This window comes from Rhinatrema bivittatum, chromosome 8 (genome assembly GCF_901001135.1).
Source record: "Rhinatrema bivittatum chromosome 8, aRhiBiv1.1, whole genome shotgun sequence".
In the NCBI taxonomy this organism is placed as follows: Eukaryota; Metazoa; Chordata; class Amphibia; order Gymnophiona; family Rhinatrematidae; genus Rhinatrema; species Rhinatrema bivittatum.
In genome coordinates, this window is record NC_042622.1 from 162,701,040 (window position 1) to 162,726,381 (window position 25,342).

The 25,342-nt window shown below is 45.6% G+C and overlaps 1 protein-coding gene across 3 annotated transcripts in view; it reads left to right on the top strand.

Moving 5' to 3' along the window:
- Positions 1 to 15,358: 15,358 nt before the first annotated feature.
- DPH1 (diphthamide biosynthesis 1) overlaps positions 15,359 to 25,342 on the top strand; it is a 191,269-nt gene continuing 181,285 nt past the window's right edge. For 2 of the 3 annotated variants that reach the window (XR_003858152.1, XM_029612021.1), the window contains exons 1-2: positions 15,360 to 15,632; positions 18,758 to 18,910. Coding sequence is in view for 1 of the 3 variants with exons in the window: in XM_029612021.1 (XP_029467881.1) it covers positions 15,518 to 15,632; positions 18,758 to 18,910 (268 nt within the window). In the remaining 2 variants the exon portion in view is untranslated. Of the gene's footprint in view, positions 15,633 to 18,757; positions 18,911 to 25,342 lie in introns of all 3 variants that reach the window. The other variant, XR_003858153.1, reaches the window with a different exon arrangement.

Sequence of the window (25,342 nt, forward strand, 5' to 3'; positions counted from 1 at the left end):
GAGTAAAACAAATAGGAATCAGGTTGGATGGGAGGCTGACCCTGTTTAAACAGAAGCTGAACTAATATTCCACCGGGACTGCTGGGGCTTGAGGATCATAAGCAGCTGGATCACACCATCTGCAGCCCCCACGCGGGGGAGTGAAACCCAAACCCCCTCCTTTCCTGAATATCTCTGAACCTCCCCAGTTAAATGGCATTCTCCTTTCAGCAAGGGAAACCAAAGATTCCCTACAGCGATACCACCTATCATGCCTTTCATGTAAATAGTATGGGAGCAGGAAATGCAGGCATTGTCTGGGAATGTACGGCACATGCGTCTTATGGAATGGAAGAATGCCGCTTTGTTACTGACATTACTCAACCAGCCCCTTGTGACAGGGCTCAGGATCACCCGAGAGTCCCCAGCAGATTTGGGTCAAAAATCCTGAATCCGGTCTCCTGGTTCTGAGCTGTACCTGTTAGACCTCTCCTGCTGCCTGTAGGAGTAATGCCCATGGTGCTTTTCCAGCTGAAGTTCATTCTGAGGAAGCTTCTTACCTCAGGAGGTGAAGTAAATGTTATGCTCAGGCTTGTGGACCCTTGGGCCGACTGAAGGATAGTATAACTTGGAGGAAGATCCGTAGGTTCTCCGTCGGGTGGCAAGGCAGGAACAGAAGAGGTGACCAACTGACCCTCGGCACTGGAGACAGATGCGACTGTGAAGGCAGATGAAGAGTCGTGACGTCAAGGAATGGAGGTGTGTCTTCGCCACTGGAAGTCCGCGGGCCCCCCAGGAGGAGCCCGTAGGGACCCGGACCGCTGGGACTTAGGTGGACCTTTGAGAAGTCAAGGAACAGACATACGGTGCAAAGGCTGTCTGGAGCTTCACCCCTGGAAGCCCGCGGTCCCCCCGGGAGGAGCCCGTAGGGACCCAGGCTGCTGGGACTTAGGTGGGCCCTTGAAGACGATGGTCAGGAAGAGGTCCAAGGTCAAGTGCCAGAGGGTCGTCGCTTACCAGTCCGCGGTCACACACCAAGGGATCACCACTTGCCAGTCCGAAGCCACACACCAGAGAATCACCACTTGCCAGTCCAAAGTCAATACCAGGAATCACCGCCAGCCAATCCAAAGTCCGGAACCAGGAATACCAAGGCGATGTCCTTTCGTGGATTGCAAACTGGCTAAAAGACAGGAAACAGAGAGTAGGATTAAATGGACAATTTTCTCAGTGGAAGAGAGTGGACAGTGGAGTGCCTCAGGGATCTGTATTGGGACCCTTACTCTTCAATATATTTATAAATGATCTGGAAAGAAATACGATGAGTAAGATAATCAGATTTGCAGATGACACAAAATTGTTCAGAGTAGTTAAATCACAAGCAGATTGTGATAAATTGCAGGAAGACCTTGTGAGACTGGAAAATTGGGCATCCAAATGGCAGATGAAATTTAATGTGGATAAGTGCAAGGTGATGCATATAGGGAAAAATAACCCATGCTATAATTACACAATGTTGGGTTCCATATTAGGTGCTACAACCCAAGAAAGAGATCTAGGTGTCATAGTGGATAACTCATTGAAATCGCCAGTTCAGTGTGCTGCGGCAGTCAAAAAAGCAAACAGAATTATTAGAAAGGGAATGGTGAATAAAACGGAAAATGTCATAATGCCTCTGTATCGCTCCATTGGTGAGACCGCACCTTGATACTGTGTACAATTCTGGTCGCCGCATCTCAAAAAGATATAATTGCGATGGAGAAGGTACAGAGAAGGGCTACCAAAATGATAAGGGGAATGGAACAGCTCCCCTATGAGGAAAGACTAAAGAGGTTAGGACTTTTCAGCTTGGAGAAGAGACGACTGAGGGGGGATATGATAGAGGTGTTTTAAAATCAAGAGAGGTCTAGAACGGGTAGATGTGAATCGGTTTATTTACTCTTTCGGATAGTAGAAAGACTAGGGGGCACTCCATGAAGTTAGCATGGGGCACTTTTAAAACTAATTGGAGAAAGTTCTTTTTTACTCAACGCACAATAAAACTCTGGAATTTGTTGTGCCAGAGGATGTGGTTAGTGCAGTTAGTATAGCTGTGTTTAAAAAAGGATTGGATAAGTTCTTGGAGGAGAAGTCCATTACCTGCTATTAAGTTCACTTAGAGAATAGCTACTGCCATTTGCAATGGTAACATGGAATAGACTTAGTTTTTGGGTACTTGCCAGGTTCTTGTGGCCTGGATTGGCCACTGTTGGAAGCAGGATGCTGGACTTGATGGACCCTTGGTCTGACCCAGTATGGCATTTTCTTATGTTCTTAACTGGAACAAGGAGTCAAGACGCTGGAACTCACCAAAGCAAGCAGACTCAAACAACTCTCACAGGAGACGTTGCCAAGTTGAGGAATGGTCAGAGGAAGTCTCCTTTTATACTTCCTCTGGCCCTATGGATAGGAATCAGCTGCAGGCAATTAAAGGGACGAGGTCCCTTTAAATCTAGTGAAGATGTGCAGCCTCACGCCTAAGGATGGCAGCGGCCATCTTGGATCTGGGCTGTGGAGGAGAGCAGCAGCGGCCATGAGGGAGGAGCAGGGACGGCTCCGATCCTGGCGGCCAGCCCGAAGGCCCGCGCCGCCGCGCGGGGGTGCCGAGCTCGGCACGGGGCAGTCAGCCCCGACGCTGCCGCTGGCCTGGTCGGCAGAAGAGGTAGGGGGCCGCAGGCGCGGAACACAACAGTAAAATACTTCAGGACCCTAATGGAGCGATGCAAGAGGCTGTGTTGGGTATGGCCTCTTGCACCGAGACCTCTCCAGCTCACCTATTTTATTTGTGCTCTCTTGTGGGAGAACAGGGCTACAGGAGGTACTTTTCAGTGATATTTTTGGTGCTGCTTCCCAGTGAAGGGATTTCTTAACATCTCTTCCTCTTGGAAGTCTTGACGGTTGCTCAGGGACTACCCAGCATGTACTGAAGACAGAGGGAAAGGGGCCAGATGATCACTCAGAGCGTGAAGCAGCAGTGGGATAAAAGCGGCCCAAAATGGTGTGAGGTCTGCACCAGAAACTATATGAGATGGGATAAGACTTAGGACCTAAATATGTAAGTCCTGGAGGAGAGAAGGGACAGAGGAGATAGCTCTCAGGTATTTAAAAGTCTGTATCCTATTAATAATAACACAAGAATCCCAGTAGGAAGGAGGCTGTAGAACTAGGGATCATAAGATGAAGCTCCAAGGGGGAAGACTCAGGAACAACATCAGAAAATGTTTTCACAGAGACGGTGGTGGATGCATGGAATGCCCTCCTGGAAGAGGTGGTGAAGATGAGAATTTGCAAAGGTATGGTATAAACACAGAGGATCCCCAGATGGAAATGAAGAACCAAAATAACCTGTGATAACTTTTGGTGTAACATTAAATAAGTCCCAAGCTACCAATGCCAGTAATAAGCAGTGGCTATTCCCTAAGTCAACTTGATTAATAGCAGTTTATGGACTTCTCCAGGAACTTGTCCAAACCTTTTTTAAACCCAGCTAACTAACTTCCTTAACCACATCTTCTGGCAATGAATTCCAGAGCTTAATTGTGCATTGAGTGAAAAAGAATTTTCTCCAATGTTTTAAATGTGCTACTTTCTAACTTCATGGAATAAAGTCCTTGAATTATCTGAAAGAGTACATAACTGATTCACATTTACCCGTTCTAGACTTCTCATGATTTTAAAGACCATCATATCCCCCCTCAGCCGTCTCTTCTCCAAGTTGAACAGCCCTAACCTCTGTAGCCTTTCCTCATAGTGAAGCTGTTCCATCCCCTTTATCATTTTGGTCGCCCTTCTCTGTACCTTCTCCATTGCAACTATATATATATATATATATATATAGATAGATAGATATTTTTTTTTAGATGCAGCAACCAGAATTTTACACAGTACTCAAGGTGCAGTCTCACCATGGAGCGATACAGAGGCATTATGACATTTTCCGTTTTATTAATCATTCCCTTCCTAATAATTCCTAACATTCTGTTGCTTTTTGACTGCTGCAGCACACTGAGCCGACATTTGGATGCCCAATCTTCCAGTCTTGCAAGGTCCTCCTGCAATTTATCACAATCCACTTGTGATTTAACTATTCTGCATAATTCTGTCTCATTTGCAAATTTGATCACCTCCCTTGTTGTACCCCTTTCCAGATCATTAATAAATATGGTACTTTAAATGGTGGCAATAAAATGCCTTGGATCCATTTATCATGTGAGCTCCAGCATTTGCTGATGTCCTTGCTCCATCTTTCTGACTCAGGCCTCACCACTGCTTCTGTATGGGTATAGCTCAGTGCTAGAGCAGCCCAGCTCAGTCAAGAAAGAGAAAGAAAGGAGGCCAAAGTGGTAGAGTGAAACTGAAAGGTGACAAGGATCAATGTGTGCAGAGAGACGAAGAAATGGCGGAAATATTAAACTAATACTTCAGTTCAGTGTTCACTAAAGAAGACCCTGGAGAAGGACCGTCGCTGGTTAACAAGACTGTGGAAGGAGGTGGAGCAGATGAAACTCCGTTTACAGAAGAGAATGTATGGGAAGAGCTAGGAAAACTGAAAGTGGACAAAGTCATGGGGCCTGATGAGGGTGATCCCAGGACACTGAAGGAGCTCAGAGATGTGCTGATGGTTCCGCTAAGTGACCTGTTGAATAGATCCCTGGAAACGGGAGTGGTGCTGAGTGATTGGAGAAGAGCGGCGGTGGTCCCGCTTCACAAGAGTGGTAGCAGGGAGGAGACTGGAAACTACAGGCTGGTGAGCCTCACCTCAGTGGTAGGAAAATTAATGGAACTCTATTGAAGGAAAGGATAGTGAACTAGCTACAATCCGGTGGGATGCTTGATCTGAGACAGCATGGATTCACCAGGGGGAGGTCCTGTCAGATAAATCTGATTGATTTTTTTTGACTACGTGACTAACGAATTGGATCAAGGAAGAGCACTCTCAATGTTTTCTACTTTGATTTCAGCAAAGCTTTTGATATGGTCCTGTGTAGAAGACTCATGAATAAAATGAGAAGCCTGAGAGTGACGGATAGAAGACAGATAGAAGACAATGTGTGATGGTAAATGGAACCTTCTCTAAAGAGAGAATGGTGTTAAGTGGAGTGCCACAGGGTTCAGTGTTGGGACTGTTTCTGTTCTATATCTTTGTGAGCAACATTGCGGAAGGGATAGAAGGTAAAGTTTGTCTATTTGCGGATGATACTAAGATCTGCAACAGAGTGGACACGCCAGAGGAGTAGAGTGAATGAGACATGATTTAAGAAAGCTTGAAGAGTGGTCAAAGATTTGGCAGCTGGGATTCAATGCCATTTAACTGTTTTAGAATTTTATAAATGTGATTTTATTCTTGTAATCCGCTTAGCACATATCTTTGATATAAGCGTAATATAAACATTTTTAAATAAATACATAAATAAATAAGAAGTGCAGAGTCGTGCATCTGGGGTGCAGCAATCCAAAAGAGCTGCATAAGATGGCAGGTGAAAAACTGATGTATACGAACCAAGAGAAGGACATTAGGGTGATAGTGTCTGGTGATCTGAAGGTGGCGAAGCAATGTGACACGACGATAGCTAAAACGAGAAGAATGCTGGGCTGCCTAGAAGAATAACCAGTAAGAAAAAGGAGGTAGTGAAGCTCTTGTACAGATCCTTGGTGAGGCCTCACCTGGAGTACTGTGTTCAGTTCTGGAGAGTCTGTATCTCAAGAGGGTCAGAGACAGGATGAGGCGAGCCAGAGAAGGGCGACCAAATTATTGGTGGTGGTGGAGGGGTGTCCATCCAGTGACTTATGAGAAGAGGTTGAAGGACCTAAATTTGTATACCCTGGAGGAGAGGAGGTGCAGGGGAGATATGATACAGATCTTCAGATAACTGAAAGGTTTTAATGATGCACGAACTTCAAACCTTTTCCACTAGAAAGAAAACAGTAGAACTAGGGGTCATGAAATGAAATTTTATGGGGACAACTCAGAACCAATGTCAGGAAATATTTCTTTACAGAGAGGATGATCAATTCCTGGAATGCCCTTCTGAAGGAGGTGATGAAGACAAAAACAGTCAAATATGCAAAGGGGCATGGAAATAAAGATTGGAAATAAAGAAAAGCGTGCATGGTGGTAACCTGCTTGGTGCGACAGTTACTACCCTTATCAGAAGCACAGGGATTACTACGCTCAAACCAATTAGCCTTGATACTTTTGTTGCAACTGCAACATCACTCTCCATTTTGATGGCGGAGGGGAAAAAGGAGAATTGGATTCAGATGGCAACCAACATGGGCCCCAACGTTTACGATCTGGGGTACTGATATGCAGACATAAGGGAAGAAGCACAGGACTGCTTCTATGGCAAAATCCAAAAGCAAAGCAAGTCAGCATTGCCGGAATTTTCAGGAAGGCTCCTCACCCAATAAATGTTGCTAGCAGTAACGGTTGCTTGGATTTTTATTATAAATACTAGCTGTACCCGGCCACGCGTTGCCATGGATCAGTCTGGTTTAATTTCACAATGCGCATTAGCTCTGCTCCGGCCATCTCAACTCCCTCCCCCCCCCCCCCCTTCCCTGGCGGTGGACGGACTGGCTCAGCGACTCTTCTACCCTTTCCTCCTCCTGTGTGTAATTCTCTGGCAGTCCCTACTCCCTCCCCCCTTCCCCAGCAGCGGAGGAACGGGCTGAGCCATTTCTCGGAGCGGCGACTCGTCTGCCCTTTCCTCCTCCCCTCTGTGACACCCAGCACGTAGCACAGAGCTGAATGGTCCGCACATGCGTGGTAGAGCTGCTCTCTACTGCGCATTTGCAGTCCGTCGGTCAGAGCCCATGTATATTGTAGATAGTGTGTGTTGCTTGTACGTCCAACAGACGGCGCTGTTTTTCCAAAAAAGCATGGTTTTTACCTGTCACAGGTGTGACATCTATATAATATAGGTATATAAAAACACACGGGTATTCGAATGCAACGTTGTGTCAAAATTTCAAAGCAATTGGTGAAGAACTTTCGGAGATTTAAGATTTTGAACAAATGAACATTTACATTTTTATTTATATAGATTACTACCCTTATCATAAGGATTGGATGTAACCGTATGGACCATCCTAAAGAGAAACATGGTGCGACAGAAATTACCATAAGAAGCTTGCTTGGCAGACTGGATGGACCATTTGGTCCTTTTCTGCCGTCATTACTGTGCTACTATATTAAGTGGACAGTAAACTGATCTCTATTCATCGGTTGCTATCTCGTTTCATGAAAGGGCTATAGCACGTCAAACCCCTGGTACAAAAGCCACCTGTTCCGTGGGACCTGAATGTGGTCCTTTCCCAACTAATGAAGCCTCTTTTTGAAGCACTGGCGTCAGCCTCTCTAAAATACTTGACACTGAAAGAAGTGTTCCTGGTGGCAGTGATTTCAGCTAGAAAAGCCACGAACTACAAGCTCACGCCTATCCTCCGTACATGCTGTTCTTGTACAACAAGGTCCTCCTTCATACGCACCTGAAATTTCTCCCAACACTCCTCTTGGATTTTCATATCAATCAATCTTACCTACCTGCTTTCCTAGGCTCCACATGAGGGCAAAAAAGCCCTGCCTACTCTGGACTGCAAAAGGGCCTTAGTGAATTCCAAGAAACAAACTTAGCCACATCAGAAAATCTCTCAACTGTTTGTCTCATATGATCCCAACAGACTAGGGGCAGCAGAGGGTCAGGCGTACCTTGTCTAACTGGCTGGCTGAGTGCATTCACCTTTGCTACACCTTAGCAGGGCTGCAAATCACAAACTCTGTGACGGCTCATCAAGTGAGAGCCATGGCCACCAAGGCTGATTCTTACCACACTTCAGCGGGAATCCTGCTTGACAAGAGTGAATCATTATCTTCAAGCCACTGGCCAAACTGCCTTTCCACCGCCTTTTCTATCAACTTGGCCAAATACTAGGCAAATTAGAAATTAGTTGGCAATTTGCCAGCACATGTGCCTCTAAAGTTGACTTTTTAAGAATAGGAAGGATAGCATACTTAAGCAAGTCTGGTAAGATCACACTTTGCAATGAGAAGGCAGTGATATATTTTAATACTGGTAGTAAGTCTGCTCCAAATCCTTAACTAATGAAACAGGGTGAAGATCTAAGGAATGTCCCAGGATAGACTCCAATTCTGTATCACTTTCTGAAAGGATCAAAATCAATAGAAAATACATCACTGGCCATTCTTTCCATTGTTCTGAAAATTAATCCCTTAGCTTCTATTTTTATACGCTCTTGAATTTTTACATCCAGTATTCTTGCAAATTGATCAGGAAAAGAAGATGCAAGGAACATGCGATGGATGTGTAACTGCTGGGGACCTGAGGATCTTGCTCCGAGCCTTCCTGCGACTGATTTGGAACACCTTCCTACTCCATGGCCACTGCTGCATTAGGATGGCCCCACTTCTCCTTGGCTTCCCAGAGGTGAGCCCTGACCGATTTAGCTTCTAGTTCCTGTAGCCTTTGCTGGATCCCCCAGTTCAGAGAGAGAATGCTTTCATCTGGATCCCTTTCACTCCTGCCTTCCATCCCAGCTGCCACACTGCGCTGCTATAGATAGGGACCTTTGTTTTCAGTTTTTATTTTGCCTGGGAATTTCAATGTTATAAAAAAAAACAAATCAATGGAAAAATGACTTTCAAATAACACACAGGAGAAAAATAAGAGGAAAGATATTTTTCCACTGCTTTCTTTTTTGTTCTAACATTAATATTCCAGGCAAAATAAACTAAAAACTGAAAATGAAGGTCCCTGGTTATAGATTGACTACTCGGCATCCTGACCTCATTTGGGCTTTCTGACCTCTCCCTGCTTTTCAGCTCGAGTTGTTTCGCTGACTCTGATGTGCTCCATGCTGCTGTTGGAGCTGTCTTTGCTGTAATGAGAGAGGAACCTGCTTTATGGAGAGAGTAGGGAACATGTGGAATTGTACTGGATGTAGAGAAGGAGGAATTTGTTAAATAGGTGAAATATATACAGTAAACAGATGGAACAGGAGGAGCAGAGGGGCCGAAATGTATTAGGGGTGGAACAGAAGGGGCTTTAATGTGTAGAGTTGCCTGAAAGGCTGGAGTGGCTGGAAAATGTACAGGAGGTGAAAAAGATGGAGGGGTTACAGGAGGAGGGGCTGAAACAAAGGCAAGCAGTGGACTATATGCAGAAACTAGAACATGTAGAATAAACCACAGTTCCTCATGTGCTGCGGCAGTCAAAAAAGCAAACAGAATGTTGGGAATTATTAAGAAGGGAATGGTTAATAGAACGGAAAATGTCATAATGCCCCTGTATCGCTCCATGGTGAGACCGCACCTTGAGTACTGTGTACAATTCTGGTCGCCGCTTCTCAAAAAAGATATAATTGCGATGGAGAAGGTACAGAGAAGGGCGACCAAAATGATGAGGAATGGAACAGCTCCCCTATGAGGAAAGACTAAAGAGGTTAGGGCTGTTCAGCTCAGAGAAGAGATGGCTGAGAGGGGATATGATAGAGGTCTTTAAAATCATGAGAAGTCCAGAACAGGTAGATGTGAATCGGTTAGTCTTTCAGATATTAGAAAGACTAGGGGGCACCCCATGAAGTTAGCAAGTAGTTCATTTAAAACTAATCGGAGAAAGTTCTTTTTCACTCAACGCACAATTAAGCTCTGGAATTTGTTGCCAGAGGATGTGGTTAGTGCAGTTAGTGTAGCTGGGTTTAAAAAAGGTTTGGATAAGTTCTTGGAGGAGAAGTCCATTAACTGCTATTAATCAAGTTGACTTAGGGAATAGCCACTGCTATTACTGGCATCAGTAGCATGGGATCTACTTAGTGTGTGGGTACTTGCCAGGTACTTGTAACCTGGATTGGCCACTGTTGGAAACAGGATGCTGGGCTTCATGGACCCTTGGTCTGACCCAGTATGGTAATTTCGTATGTTCTAAGGGTGGAATGTGTGGAGGGGCGTTGCCACCATATCTTGTTCATTTGTGGAAACCACAGAGCTGCAGTCACCACCCAATTTGTGACATAGGTAATGTTTCTGGTATGAGATCTACATAAGAATATAAGATTTGCCATATTGGGTCAGACCAAAGGTCCATCAAGCCCAGTATCATGTTTCCAACAGTGGCCAAGCCAGGTCAGAAGTACCTAGCAGGATCCCAAGGTGGAGACAGAATCCAAGCTGCTTATCCCAAGAATAAGCAGTGGATTTCTGCAACTCTACCAGAATGACATCTGTAGTATAGAATTTTAACAATGAAAAACCTGGCACAGGATCTTATTAATAATGAAGCTTATAAAACAGTCCATGATTTAATACGACACCAATGGAACAGGATCATGATGATGACTCCTGTGGCAACAGATTCATTAATGGATTGGATCTACTCTTTGGGATCCTGTTTGGTACTCTTGAACTGGACTGACCACTATTGGACACAGGATGTTGGGCTTGATGGACCTTTGGTCTGACCCAGTATGGCATTTCTTATGTTCTTATGGTACTGTCTGTGGCACAGGATGTTACTGACAGCCCCATATATATACACTGGAAGTGAAAGGGCTCAGGAGAGGACAAATTCAGGAACAAAGATTTTGGAATATAATGTATCTTCCAAAAGGAAACTTCTCCAAGCATACCTAAGAAGGAAGAAGTTTGTGAGTATCTGTTTGCAGCTTGGTGACGATGCTGCATGTCTGTGTGCATGCAGGATCATTTCCAAGCACTGGGAAGTCGTCCAAAAACAGACGTACAACATGACCGTACTTTCACCGAGTAAGAGCTGGAGGGTGGGGGAGGAGAGCATGAAATGGGCGATGGCGTGAACAGATCCCAGTTCTCAGCTCTGCCAGCAGCGATTACTCAAGCCATGAGTAACAGGGTGTGAGGGCAACAGACTTTGTGGGGGGCTCTATACATCTGCCTGTGTGGGGGAAGGCAAGCTGGAATCCTTTAATTAGCCGGTAATAAAATGTCACAGAAGGAAGGTCTGAAATCAGCACTATATGGGTCTGTGTGTTTACGTGTCTGCATTAGACAGCCACGGATAAGTGGGAGCCTCTGCCTATCCTATATAGCCATGCACATATGTGACCCTAAATATGTGCACATTTGTTTGACTGTGTGGCCTGCTGTATTTGTACCATTCTTGTTTTTCATTCTGTCTCTGACGCCAGAGTTTATTCCTGGAATCTGCTTTTCCTATCATCCCTTTCTGGTGGAACAATGCAAAAGGCAATCGATAAATGAACATCTGATGACCCCTTTGGGAGCGGAGCAAGGAATTTTTGAGTCTCGCCTATCTACTTTCTGCACGGCTGACCCCCTGCTTTTGGGGGGCATCTGTGCAGCTCTGGCCAGGCTCCCCCCACCTGACACAAAGACTCTTCTCCCATTCAGTCCTCCTCAGTATCTCACCTCACATCCGAATACTAGCCCTGGCTTTCTGCATCCCAGATGGAGTCGCTGCCCTTTTTGGCATTAAATCTCAGTTGCTACTCTTTATTAGTTGTCAAAGGGTATTTAAATCATTCCGAATCTTTTCCTCTCCCTCTGTGTACAGTCCGATCACCAGAGACTTGAACCAGAGATAGGATGTGTTGCAGGACAGATGCCCTGATGGTGGTCACAGGTCCTGAGAACATAGAAAAAGACCGACCCGAGGGAATGGCCCCAAGAATAGCCTCTGAAAACACACCTCCGAGGAACCAGGTTGGTTGGAGGACCAGTAAAACGGGGTTACTGGGAACAGGAAGTATTCTCAGCAACTTGAAGGTTGTCCAGCTTTCCACAACAGAGCTTCAGTCTTGTAGTCTGACTCTGGCCTGGATTGGCCAATGTTGGAAACAGTATCTTGGGCTTGATGGATCCTCGGTCTAACCCAATATGGCAGTTCTTAAATTCTTATGGATTACCTGCAGCCCTTTTTTACCCCCACACCTGGACTGGAAGTACTCATCTGTGGACTTCATTGGCCTTGGTTTGGGACTGGAAATTTTGACTCCCTAGTGCCAAGATCAAAGCTGGTTTGTATCTGTTACCTGACCCTAATCTACAGCAAACCCCTAAACCTGCTCCTGACCTGCTTGTCTATCTGTCTTAAGGAAACCATGAGTGCACCTCACAGGGAAGCTGACACTTGTTGCAGGCCTTTTCATAATCTGCAAACAGACAAATCTTTCCTTCTAGCCATATCACTAATGAAAACACTGAAAAGAACCAGATCCAGGCCTGATCCCCCTGACTTCTGGGTAGTCACCTTTCTCTCACCATGCTACCCTCTTTATGTCACACAACCAATCTCTAACCTAGTATCAGGGTACATTCCACTGCAAGTGGTACATCCAGGAAGAGGCCGAGCCAAGGCCAATAAAGCCAGGCCTCACTTGAGCGGGTCAGTTGTATTAAAAACAACCCGGGTGTAAGATCTTGAAAATTATTAAGATTTGAGAGCTGGATTTCTGGAAAGACCAAAGGTGCTGCAGTTGTTGTATCTAAATGTTTTCTTGTGTGTAATTTAATTACACAGAACACCACTTTTTATTGTTTTTTTTTACTTATTTTGTGGCATATAAATTTTATAAATAAACAAATACATCTTGGCATGCAGCTAGAGCAGCGGAGCAGACTCAGAATCACGGACCCAGGAGAGAGGCATGAAACAGAAGCACTGGAGCAAGGTCTGCAGGGCTGGATACAGAGCAGGAACACTGGAGCAAAGAACAAAGCCAGACGAGCAGAGATCCCAGAGGATGTATCCCAGAAGACTGTTCTCTCTGCTGCTCTATCACCAATCAGAGCACACTCTATGCTGGACCAATGAGGTTTTCTGAGTGTGTCTAACCCCCTCCCCCCCAAGTAAATAACCCCTGGCCTTTCCCTGATTCTGCATCTCTCTGGGCTCCTCTACCTTCTAGGGGCACTGGTTTAAGGGTGCCAGTGCCACACCTAGCTTTACCACCTGTGAATTACTTAGATTCCAGTAGGGCCTTCGACATTTACACATAGAAAACTTATGAACAAAATAGCTGCTTGCCAAAGCCCTCCAAAACCTAAGTAAAACACATCCAGTGCTCTCCTATTATCTTATTCCCTTCCTCCTTGGTCAAAGAACTCAGTTCCCTGTACGTAACCAGATCAGTCCAGACCGTGGGTTGTGACTCCCTTCCAGCAAATGGAGACAGAGAAAAACTTGAAAGGCACCCACGCATAACCTGGTGTGCCAGCTGCGCCCCCTTCAGTATTTCTGTCTCCAGCAGATGAAGGTGGCAGAACCTGCGGTCCAAAATTTAAATAAATAAATAAATAAAATATATATTTCTTATACGGGAAGGGGGGGGGGGTCTTTGCTGAGGAATCCTTTTCTTGTGCATAGCTTTTAGAACAAGCAAGTTTTGAACAAAACAAAACAAAAACCAGTTCTTAAAGAAAAAAACAAAACAACAAAAAAAAAAAACCCACCCAGCACAACCAGCACAGGATGAAGGACTCAGCAGTGCTGTTCCTCCCGGCGTGGATCCCTTCCCCCCAGTTGTAGGTTGGACTAAGTGCGATTCCCATGAATGTCACCGATGAAACCATGCCTCAGTTCCTGTAATCCACTCAAATCAAGGTTCTCTGAAGTCCTTTATTAATCTCCCCACTGCCGAGGTGCGATTCCCAGCCTTTTCCATGTGGCCATTACATATTAGTAAATGCCATGTGTGCTTGTGAAGTACTGCACAATGTATGGATTTTGAGCTTGTAAATTTTAAGACGTAAAGCAGAATTTCCATTTGAAGAGAATATTTCATGAACTGTGTTGTAAACGACTGAGGAGGTAATTTTCAAAGGAGTTATATGCATAAATGTAACATACTCTCATAGCAATTTTTAAAAGATATTTACCCGCATAAAGTGCACTTATATGTGAATATCCTATGGACAATTCAATGGCATATATTGTAGCAAATTTCAAAAGCCCACTTACACGGTTAAAGTGCATTTACTGGATTAAAACCCAGCTTTGTGTGTGTAAATGCTTTTTAAAATCAGGCCCTGGGTCTCTTGAGAAGCGCAATATTTCAGCCTAATCATATCCAGGCCTCTGGAACCACTTTTGTCTCCAACAGAAGGACTGAAGAGTAATGTCAGCAGAGCTGAGCTCACTTAATATTCAGGGATGGATCCCATCTGATCCCAGGGTGCTGCCCCTTTTGCTAGTTTCATGCAAACCTTCTCTTACAGGGCAGTGTCTGGTGTATCCCATAACAGGAATGAACATCACAGGTTAGCCATGGTATATTCTCAGTTCCTCAAATCAATAAACTGCCAGTGCTCTTCTTAATGCTTGCATTTTAACAAACAGTTTTTACAGGTAAGATGCAGTTTATACAGGCAAGAAATCAAAATGCACTTGGAAGTTTTAAAATGAGGTTGGAGGCACCCAAGATAACTGGGACTATTTCTGTACCTTGGTGTTTGCTGACCTTCTGTCTCTCCATAGGTAGGACAAAATTAGGGATGAGATGTCCTTTGAAAAAGACACAAAAATCACAAAATTTGTAGTTCCATTTTGTGTTTTTTTCCAATATAAAACGGCACAAGGAATGACAACATTTCATGTCTGTATTTTGGTATTAGTGAACACAAAGAAAAACAAATGAAGAAAAAACCGCAAAAAAAACCTAAAATATATCAAACTTTTTTTTTATTATTGCAAAACCCTATGTAGAAGTCACTTCTTCTTCTATGAAATCGTACAAAATATTTATTCAGGAGTATTGCTTCTTTTTTCTGGTGGCCTTCCATCCATTTTTCCCTTCTGCTCTCAGTTTCACAATCCCCTCTTGCATTTTCTTCTTTCAGGGAAATAAATATCTGCAGTAGCTGAATATAATCTGTGCTGAACTATCTGAGCAGACATGAACAGTGGAATATAAATCAGAAATTAACTATCTTAGAAAGTGTGTCTGCTCACCTGGAAACTCTCTCTCCCTGACGTCACTTGCAGCTTTTGAATGTGAACCATTTTGCCCTTACCTTTTCATCCACCTCTTCTGAAAACCATCCTGAGACCATTTTATTTACTTTTCTTATTTTCTAACGTACATGTTTATTGCCTTTATGATAGTTTTGGTCACTATTCTACCACGCCTACACTGTGCACGGCCCTGCCCCCTGCGAGGCCACTTGAGGTAGTCCCTATTTCAGCAACGTGAGATTATCAGACGATCACTAGAGCCCCTGTGACCTCCCTCCTGTGACGCTGGGCCCCATTGAATGCAGGGAGTTGTAGTTCTGCTTTCCCTACGCTAAATGGGGCAGCACCAGGACTGGGAGAGACTGTTAAATTTGAGGTGGATGAGGCGGCGACGCGACCCCCGTGCAAATGCCCTCAACTTCTGGCTGGATTTGATGGTTTCTTGGAGCTCAGTTCTGAGCTCGATTGCTCCGGCCTGCTCTTCCTCTTGCTCGGGGCTCCATTAGAGTTGCCTTCCCGGCCACCTGGATCGGATGGTGATGGCGGCGGTACCGAAAGCCCCGGAAGGAGAGCTCGGCTCGGAGGTGGTGGCCGCGGTTCCGACCCGGCGGGACGAAAGGAAAATGACTCCGGTTCCAGCAGCAGCAGGTGGGAGGCTCCGGGGCTCAGGAGTGGCCTGGGCCGGCCTGCACTGCTTTGAAAATGGCGCTCCGGGCCTCATTGGACCACCGGGACTAGTTAGGGAGGGGCCTGGGTCTGGGGGAAAATAAACTTGTAAAACTTTCTAATTATTACTTTAGCCATCTCAAGGGAGGGGGCGGAGTTTGGCTGAAGCTTAGCCCCGCCGCTCCTTTCAGATAGCGCGCCTGGGAGCTTGCTGGCCACGCGCGTTATTGCACTAGCATAGGATTAATGGGAATGAGAGGTTTGCATGCATGTTCCCACCTTGCACCCTTTTGGGTTTTTTAGGGGGCACCTGTCGCGCATTTCATAAACCACGTACTATTTCTGGTTACGCTCAGGGCTGGTGCAAGAATATTTGGCATCCTAGGCAAACTTTCGGTCATTCCTCCCGCTCCCAGCATAACTATTTGCAGCAGCTCCAGCATAGCACTCCCTCCTACTGGCAACAATGCTTTTCGGCATAGCGCAGCCTCCTACCAGCACAGCGCTCCCTCCTAGTGGCGGCAATGCCTCCGACACAGCTCTCCCTCCTAGTGGCGGCAGTGCCTCCAGCACAGCGCTCCTCCCTACTGGCAGCAGTGCCTCCGGTACAGCGCTCCCGCCTACTGGTGGCAATGCCTCTGCCACAGTGCTGCCTCCTGTTGGTGGCAGTGTCCCTGGCTTAGCACTCTCTTCTACTGGCAGCAGTGCCCTTGGCACAGTGCTTCCTTTGATGGCATTTACTCTGGCACAGCACCGCTCATGCTGGCAGGATTTTGCCACCCTAAAAACTTGGTGCTTGATGTGACCACCTAATTTGCTTAATGGAAGCACCAGCTCTGGTTACACAGGGTAAGTCTCTAGCGCAGCTTAATAAATTGCCCCCTCTCTTCTACAGACACAGGAAACGAGCATTGCAGGAATCTTACATGGTGCTACTGTGCCACAGATATGTTCCACACTCCTCAATGCCAAGCCTTTCTATGAGGCCACACCTTAGGGATCCGAAAGAGGTTCTACCCTTTTCAGCCCTAAGCATTTTTCCTTATTCTGTTCCTCCTGGCTGCATGAGCTAGAGATTGTCTCTTATAAGCTTTACCCACATTCCATACACCTTTGATATTTATCTTGAATTTTACCCAAATTCTGATGCACATTAGGATTTTTGGAAATAGAAGAATAGAGCCTCAAACTCAATTAGTTCTTCAAACCGTCCCTATCTGACATCCAGGGCTGACATTAGGAGGCTGTGGAGCTCTGCCTCAATCTGAGAAAAAATTAGTGTCTGGTGTAGGGCCTGAGCAAATTCCCATCCTCCCCAAGGGTGGCTGTGCCAGATCTCTAAAAGTACTAAGGCCATAACCTGATATATCCAGGTTATAATTTAAACATGGGCAACATAATCATGCTGCTGAATATCCGGAATAAGTCTAATCTGTCTAGCTTGCGTAAACAGATATATTTGAAAATTGACCTCCGTTTCCCAAACGAGTGCTCTCAGCTTTTGTATTTTTATTCACCCTCCAATAGCTCCGTAAAATTCAGAATTCTTTAGCTCATTCTCAATGCACTTCAAAGATAATCACTTAAGGACAAAAATACTGCTCCTGAGGCAGTTCCCCCAAATCCTTTCAACCATTCAGAGCCTCCCTCCTCTGGCCTTTCACCCTGAGCTGTAAAGTATCATTACCTCCACACTTCCCTCCCACTGTATTCTGTTCCTAAAATCGAACTGTAATCCTCCTTCTTGGCAATCTTTTCAAAGATACTCTACAAAGCATCCCCTTATACAAGTCTTTAGGGGAAAAATGATTTAATGCTCTTTGTGGCAGGGGTGTCAAACTGCAGTCCTGGAGCTGCAAATCAGTCAGGATAGGCCTAATGAATATGTATGAGTTGTAGGCAAATTTATGCAATGCATATTCATTTGTGTTATCCTGAAAACTTGTCTGGTTTGCCGTTTGATGACTCGGCTCTAAACTGAGGCACACTCCCTCCTACACTACAAATCCAAGTGAGATCATCATGTCTGTATCTGCAAATTTCTTTTCAAAATATTCCCCCTCCCCTGTTTTTTGGATCCTATAATGAAGGCAATTTTGACTACAACCTTCTGTGTACAAGACTTTATGTTCCTAGACACTCTGAGGAAAGACTGGGAGCAGGAAGGGAAAGAAGTGCTCGTCCATACAGACTGTAAAATGAAGGGCGACCTTGACCCAGATTACGCCACATAATCCGGCAAGCAAACTCAAATCCTGTGCCCATTCTGCGTCTTCATGGTGGGATGAACCTGTCTTCTCTGTCAGCACCAGGGCTGAAACATTTTGCGCATGCCTCTTCCTGCTCGTGAAGCACTTGCGTTCCTCAGCTGCTGCTTGCAGAGATGGCCAGTCATCTTCATCTAGAAGGGCAGGTTTGCATTGCTCCCACTTGCTTTCTGGCATGAACTTGCCTGCTGCCAGGAGCTCTCTTTGGTGCTTCTGTCCAGAAACTTGAGCACCTGCTTCACTGTGGGCATCACACTCTGAGCTGGATTTAGCAGGAGAAATCTCACCCTTGCATTGTGAAACTTCACTCTAACTTCCCCAAATACCCCAGAATTCTTACACTACCCCCACAGCTTCCCCATCCCCAGTCGTTACAAGGATCTGGATACTGAACCCAGTCTCCCACAAAGCAGCAGGCAGCTTTTGACTTCGGGGAGGTAGGTGGAATTAGGAAACTCTGCTGTTGCAAATATTTCTTTAGTTTTCGTGACTGGGATGTGGGATGGATTGTGCATAATTAGAAAGTAGGATTCAGGAAGAGAGGGAAGATGCATTCTGCCCCTCACCAACAATCCCAATTCACCGTATCATGTAATGCCCTCCTTATTGCACCCTATGCTGCCCATCCTGTCACATTCTGAAGTATGCCCCCTCACCACTATAGTGGTGGTCAGCTCCAGGGCACTGAATGATGTGGCAGGAGCTATCAAAGCCTGTATCGCAGCATTTGAGTTTGTTGCCAGCCGTTTGCTCTCCTTGCTGTGTATCTGTTTTTGCCGTTGCATATTCCTCTCTGCCCTCCATCCCCTCCTTTTTAATGAACTCTCTCTCCCTGTACAGCCGGAAGACCCAGACGACGCGCTGTCAGCCACATCCCCCAAGAAATTCTGGACAATCGGCAGCTACAGGAGGCTGTGGGGGCTCTACCCACCAACTACAACTTTGAGATATACAAAACCATCTGGCGCATTAAGCAGACAGGGGCTAAGCGGGGTAAGGACATCTGCAGGGGGCAGGGTGAGGGGTAAGGACACACTCACAGGGAATGGGCTGGGGGATAAGGCACATCCAGAGCATGAAGGGTTAAAACCCATGGGGGGGGGGGGGGGGGGAAGAATGGGCAGAATGAGAGGTAAGGACTCCTGCAGTGGTTGGAATATCCCAGTATGAAGGTTGTAGGTTTTGTGCTGTAAACCTTTTGTTTAGATACAGAGTGTTATGTCTTACAGTCAGTATAAATAGTCAGTAACAGATTGTATCTGATTAAGCAAAGCTGCTTCCCATTCCTAATATGCGGGATGTGATAATGAGACACTGGTAAACAGCCCATGTGTGTGATATTAGAATGATCCTGGAGCCCTGTGCTCTTATGCTGTATTCTGGGGACCTGCATCCCCTTGCACCAGAGTCCCAGATGTTGTCCAGCTTGGTGGAGGATGTTTAAACAAAGACTGTGCTTGGCAGAGGGGTTTCAGTAATTGCCAGAGAGTAAAGAATTTTAAAACTTAAGCTAGATGTAAAAGCTACAGTACTTGAATGTAAACCGATGTGATATCTCAGATCACATGTCGGTATATTAAAATAATAAATAAATAACTATAAAAAAAAGGAGACAATGAGGAGTGGATATTGCTTAAAAATACTATGTTGGAAGCACAGATGCCTCTGTATCGCTCCATGGTGAGACCGCACCTTGAATACTGTGTACAATTCTGGTCGCCGCATCTCAAAAAAAGATATAATTGCGATGGAGAAGGTACAGAGAAGGGCTACCAAAATGATAAAGGGAATGGAACAGCTCCCCTATGAGGAAAGACTAAAGAGGTTAGGACTTTTCAGCTTGGAGAAGAGATGGCTGAGGGGGGATATGATAGAGGTGTTTAAAATCATGAGAGGTCTAGAACGGGTAGATGTGAATCGGTTATTTACTCTTTCGGATAGTAGAAAGACTAGGGGGCACTCCATGAAGTTAGCATGTGGCACATTTAAAACTAATCTGAGAAAGCTCTTTTTCACTCAACGCACAATTAAACTCTGGAATTTGTTGCCAGAAGATGTGATTAGTGCAGTTAGTATAGCTGTGTTTAAAAAAGGATTGGATACGTTCTTGGAGGAGAAGTCCATTACCTACTATTAATTAAGTTGACTTAGTTTTTGGGTACTTGCCAGGTTCTTATGGCCTGGATTGGCCACTGTTGGAAACAGGATGCTGGGCTTGATGGACCCTTGATCTGACCCAGTATGGCACGTTCTTAAGTGTTTATCAATTTCAGAATTTACTTTAAAGAACTAGTGTGACTTTTGTAGCATGAGGCTTAAGGATGGCTTCCCTTTAACCGTGGCAGTACTGTATGCTGGCACGTGGAGGTCTTTATCTGTGGCAGTACTGTATGCTGGCACGTGGAGGTCTTTATCTGTGGCAGTACTGTATGCTGGCACGTGGAGGTCTTTATCTGTGGCAGTACTTTATGCTGGCACGTGGAGGTCTTTAACCGTGGCAGTATTGTATGCTGATACGTGGAAGTCTTGAACTCCATTCACAGCTCAGGTCTTCCATGCCCCAGGTTGGCCATCCTTGGAATGCCCTTGGGTAGAGACAGTTAGTCCTTGCTGAACAGCAACACCTACTACCAGTTGGACTCTGGGTTCATTTTTCCATAATCCAGAGGGAGCTGGTGTCTGTGGTACATGGCTTAGGACTGTTGCTCTAATGACTGGGCTAATTGAGGTTGGAGGGATATAAAATAAGAAAGAAATTCCCGAGTTGCTGTAGATGAAAACTCATGGAGCTGGATTCTGCCTCTGTTTCTGTTGAGCTGGAAGTTTAAAAGAAGAAAGGGGAAAGTATGAGGCCAAAATAAATCCCCAAAAAGCAAATTTTCTTACCGTAAATAGGGTTCTCTGTAGACAGCAGGATGACTTTAGCCATGACATGTGGGAAGGCCCAAACTGCGGTTGCGTAGCAGAGCACTTAATGACAAAGCAACCTGGCTTCCCTGTGGACAGTAGACTACTAGGTGAACAGATTATGCAAAAATGCTTGTCCAGAGTTGCTTTCCCTTTCTGAAAGTCTGTCCAGACAGTAATGGGGTGTGAAGGTGTGCACAGACCAAATTGCAGCTTTGCAGATGTCTTTGATGGGGATGGGTTTCAGATGAGCAACAGAAGTAGCCATGGCCCTCACTTGATGGGCTTTGACTGGGCCTGTATTCTGGAGGCCAGATAGTGCATAGTAGAGTGCATTGCAATCCGCCAGCCAATTCACCAGGTTCCATTTATAGCCACTGTCTCTCCCATCCTGTTGGGAATCATAAGAGACAAATTGTTGGTACGATTGCCAGTGTGGTTTAGTTCTTTGCAAGTAGTAAGCTCTGGCCCTCTTAAGCCCAATGAATGAAGGGCTTTCTCGTCCCTGTGTGTATGCGGTCTTGGGTAAAAGTCGGCAAGAAAATGGCCTGATTTGATGAGGAAAGCACAGACGACTTTTGATGGAAATTTCAGTTGTGTATGCAGCACCACTCTGTTGTGAAAAAACTAGATAGGGAGAGTAAAGACAGGATCTGTAACTAATTGAACCTTCTCACTGAAGTGATTGCCATGAAGAATACTACTTTCCAGGTGAGGAGCTTCAGCAGAATAGAGTCCAGTGTTCAAATGGATGTTTCATAAACTGTACGAAGACGACATTGAGATCCCATGACACTGCAAGCTTTGGGACTGGGAGTTTCATATGCCATAATCCCTTCATGAACTTGGAAATTAGAAGATGAATGCTGATCGGTTTTCTGTCCATGTGCAGGTGGTAAGCCACAATGGTACTTAGGTGTACACCTTCATAGAAAAAGTGAAAAGTCCTGACCAAGACAGGGAAAACAGGTGTTGAAGAAGATCCTTAGGGCGGCAAGCTGAGAGATCTAGAGATGTTGACCAACACCAAGTGAAGAATTTCTTCCATTTAAAAAGTTATGACTTTCTGGTTGACTGTTTTCTTGTGGAAATTGAGATATTCTTCAGCTCCTTGGATAGGGCCCAAGGAGAGATTGAGCGCTCAATTTCAATGCTATTAGGTTGAGATGAGCTAGATTGGGATGATAGAGCCGTCCTGGGTGAGGCTCGATGGTGAGATACCCAATTGAATTGGAGGATAAACAGAGATTTGAACTAGGTAGGAGAACTATACTTGTCTGAGTCATGTTGGAGCAATGAGGATCATTTCTGCTTGATTCTGTATAAAGTTTTGAATTGTCCTGGCTACTAATGGCAGCAGTATAAATGCATACAGTAGATTGGCATCCCATTTGAGTGGAAAAGCATCTGGAGTGAATCCGGACTCACTTGGAAGAAGGGAGCAAAATGGAGTTTTTCACATGGAAACTCTGCACAAAGTCATTGTAGCAGTGCACAAAGGAGAGCTTTCGGCTTCGCTGGACTTGACCGAGACATACCTGCACATAGCAGTCTGCCCAGATCACCAATGGTTTCTGCAGTTCATAATCCTCTGGAGGCATTTTTAGTTTTGTGCCCTGCCTTTCGATCTGGCAACGGCTCCACTGTATGTTTACCAAAAGTGATGATAGTTGTGGCAGTGGCGCTCAGGAAGAAGGGCATTTTGGTTCATCCATATCTGAACAACTGGCTCATTCAGGTGAAGTTGGAAGCCCTTTGCAGTCAAGTGGTGTTTCAAGTCTTGCAGCAGTTGAGGTCTCTAGGCTGGGTGGCAAATCTGACGAAAAGTCAGCTCACCTTGTCTCAGGTTCTGGAGTTTTTGGGAGCGTGCTTCAACACCAGGTTAGGAAATGTTTTTCTTACCAAGGGTCGCATTCTCAAGCTGCAGAAGCAGGTACACAGACTGTTGGATATGATGGTGTCCAGAGTCTGGGACTACCTTCAAATGTTGGGCTCTATGGCCTTGACATTGGAGCTAGTTCCTTGGGCCCTTGTGCACATGAGGCCTCTGGAAAGGTCTCTTCTTTCCCATTGGGATCCTTTGTCGGAACGGTTTCATCTTCCGCTGTCACTCAAGGAGCTTGCCAGGTCCAGTCTTTCATGGTGGCATGGTCAGGATCATCTAAGGCACGGAGTGGACTTGGAGGTTCTGGACTGGGTGGTAGTTACCGCCGATGCCAGTCTTTCCAACTGGGGGGCAGTATGCCAGAGTCAGTCAGCCCAGGATCAATGGACCAAGGAAGAGGCGTTCTGGTCTATCAATCATTTGGAAATGAGGGCAGAAGGGGTTGATGCCCTAGTCCTACCTTGGCCCAGAGGGATTCTTCTTTATGTATTCCCCCCACCAGTCGCTGGTGGGGAAAAGTAATAAGGTGGATAGAAAGTCATCTTGGAAAAGTGATCCTGGTAGCACCGGAGTGGCCACGACAGCAGTGGTTTGCGGATCTAATCAACCTGGCGGTAGATGGTCTGCTGTGGCTCGCTCATTTGCTGTACCTTCTTCATTAGGGTCCAATATGTTCGATTCAGGCAGATCGCTTTTGTTTTGCGGCTTGGCTTTCGAGAGGAAGCATTTGAGAAAGAAAGGACATCCAGAGGATGTCATTTCTACTTTGTTGTAGGCTAGGAAGACTTCCACTGCCTTGTTGTATGTGAGAATCTGGAGAGACTTCAAGTCCTGGTGTTCAGGTCGGGGAATAAGAACTACTTAGGCCTTGATAGCTCACATCTTAATCTTTTTGCAGAAAGGATTGGTGAAGGTTGCAGCTGTGGGCAGTCTTTGTGATAAGTTACATGGAATGCCTTTGGCTGCTGACCCCAATGTGGTTTGCCTTCTTGGGGGGGGGGGGTGCAAAATATCTGCATCCTTCAGTGCAGAAAATATGTCCCTTCATGGAATCTTAGTTTTTAAAAGGAATGTGTTTAGCTCCTTTTGAGCCTCCAAGGAGGGCAAACGTGAAGGATCTCACTTTGAAGATGTTTTTTCTGGTAGCAATTTGTTCGGCCAGAAGAATTTCAGAACTACAGGCATTGTCACGTAGGGAGCCTTTTCTGAAGATCTCTGATTCCGGGATCTCCTTTCTCTCGAAGGTTGTGTCTGCGTTCCATGTAAGTCAGACGGGAGAGCTCCTGGCTTTCTCAGATTTGGACATGTCAACGCCACACGCTAGGGACCTGTGGTGTCTGGATGTGACATGGGATTTGTTGCTTTACCCCAAGGTCACCAATAGCTTCAGGGTGTCTGACCATCTCTTTGTGCTATGGAGTGGGGCCTAAGAAGGGGCAGAAGGCCTCAAAGCCCACGATAGCCAGGTGGTTGAAGGAGACAGTAAACTTGGCTTATATCTGTAAGGGGTGTCCTATCCCAGTGGGATTGAGGGCTCACTCGGTTTGGTCGCAGGAGATTTGTTGGGCTGAGTGACAGCGGGTGTTGCTGCAAGAAATTTGTCAGGCGGCTACTTGGAAGTCGTTGCACACTTTCCTCAGACATTATTGTTTGGACGTTCAGGCCCCAGAGGCCATGGGCTTTGGTGAGAGTGTTCTTAGAGTGGGACTCTCGCAGTCCCACCCTAATTAGCGAAGGTTGGGTACATCCCAGGAGTCTGGACTGATATGGGTATAAACAGGAAAGGAAAATTTGGTTCTTAGACCTGTTAATTTTTGTTCCTGGAATACCACAGATCAGGGCAGAGTCCCACCATGCTTGAGGAGGAGAGTCTGCTTGTATTTCTGTCATATTTCTATTGTATATAGGCTGCAGAGCTGCTCAGGATTTCAGGTTTGTTTCCCTGGTTTTCTCCTGCTCATTGTGGGAGGTTGTTTTCTATTTCATTAGCATTGTTATGGGATGAATCTTGGCTTGTGTACCGGTCAATACTGAGGGACTGCAGGTGACACACCAGGTTATATGCCAGTGTCAGTGAAACTTTGTCTCCATCTGCTGGCAGGGAGGCAAAACCCAGGATTCTGGACTGATCTGTGGTATTCCTTTCCTGTTTGGGAGGGACCTGTCGGTAACTAGCCTTCCATGTAGGAAAAAAACCGGATACGACCTGAAAAGAAGGCGTGCCACCATTACTGCCAAGCACGTCAGGAAACTCTTGGAACTGCCGACAGACCAAACGGTAGAACTCTATGTTGGCAGTGATGTCCTTCCACTGTGAATCTAAGGTATTGCCAGAGGAATGATTGTATGGAGACATGGGCATATGCATCCTTCAGGTCCAGAGTGCACATCCCGGTTTCTCCCTTTTAGGATGTTTGTTCGGTTTTTGTAAATCCATCCAGGATGGGTTTGAAACCCCTCATTTTCTTGGGGATAAGGTAAAATCGGGAGTAAAAACCATTGGCATGCTCCATAAGAAGGACTTGTTCTGTCACCTGTTGATAAAGTAGTGTGTCCACCTCGAGACATAGCTGGGCCAAGTGAGACTGATCTAAATTAAAGGCCAAACAGCGGTGTTGCACTGGCAGATGGGA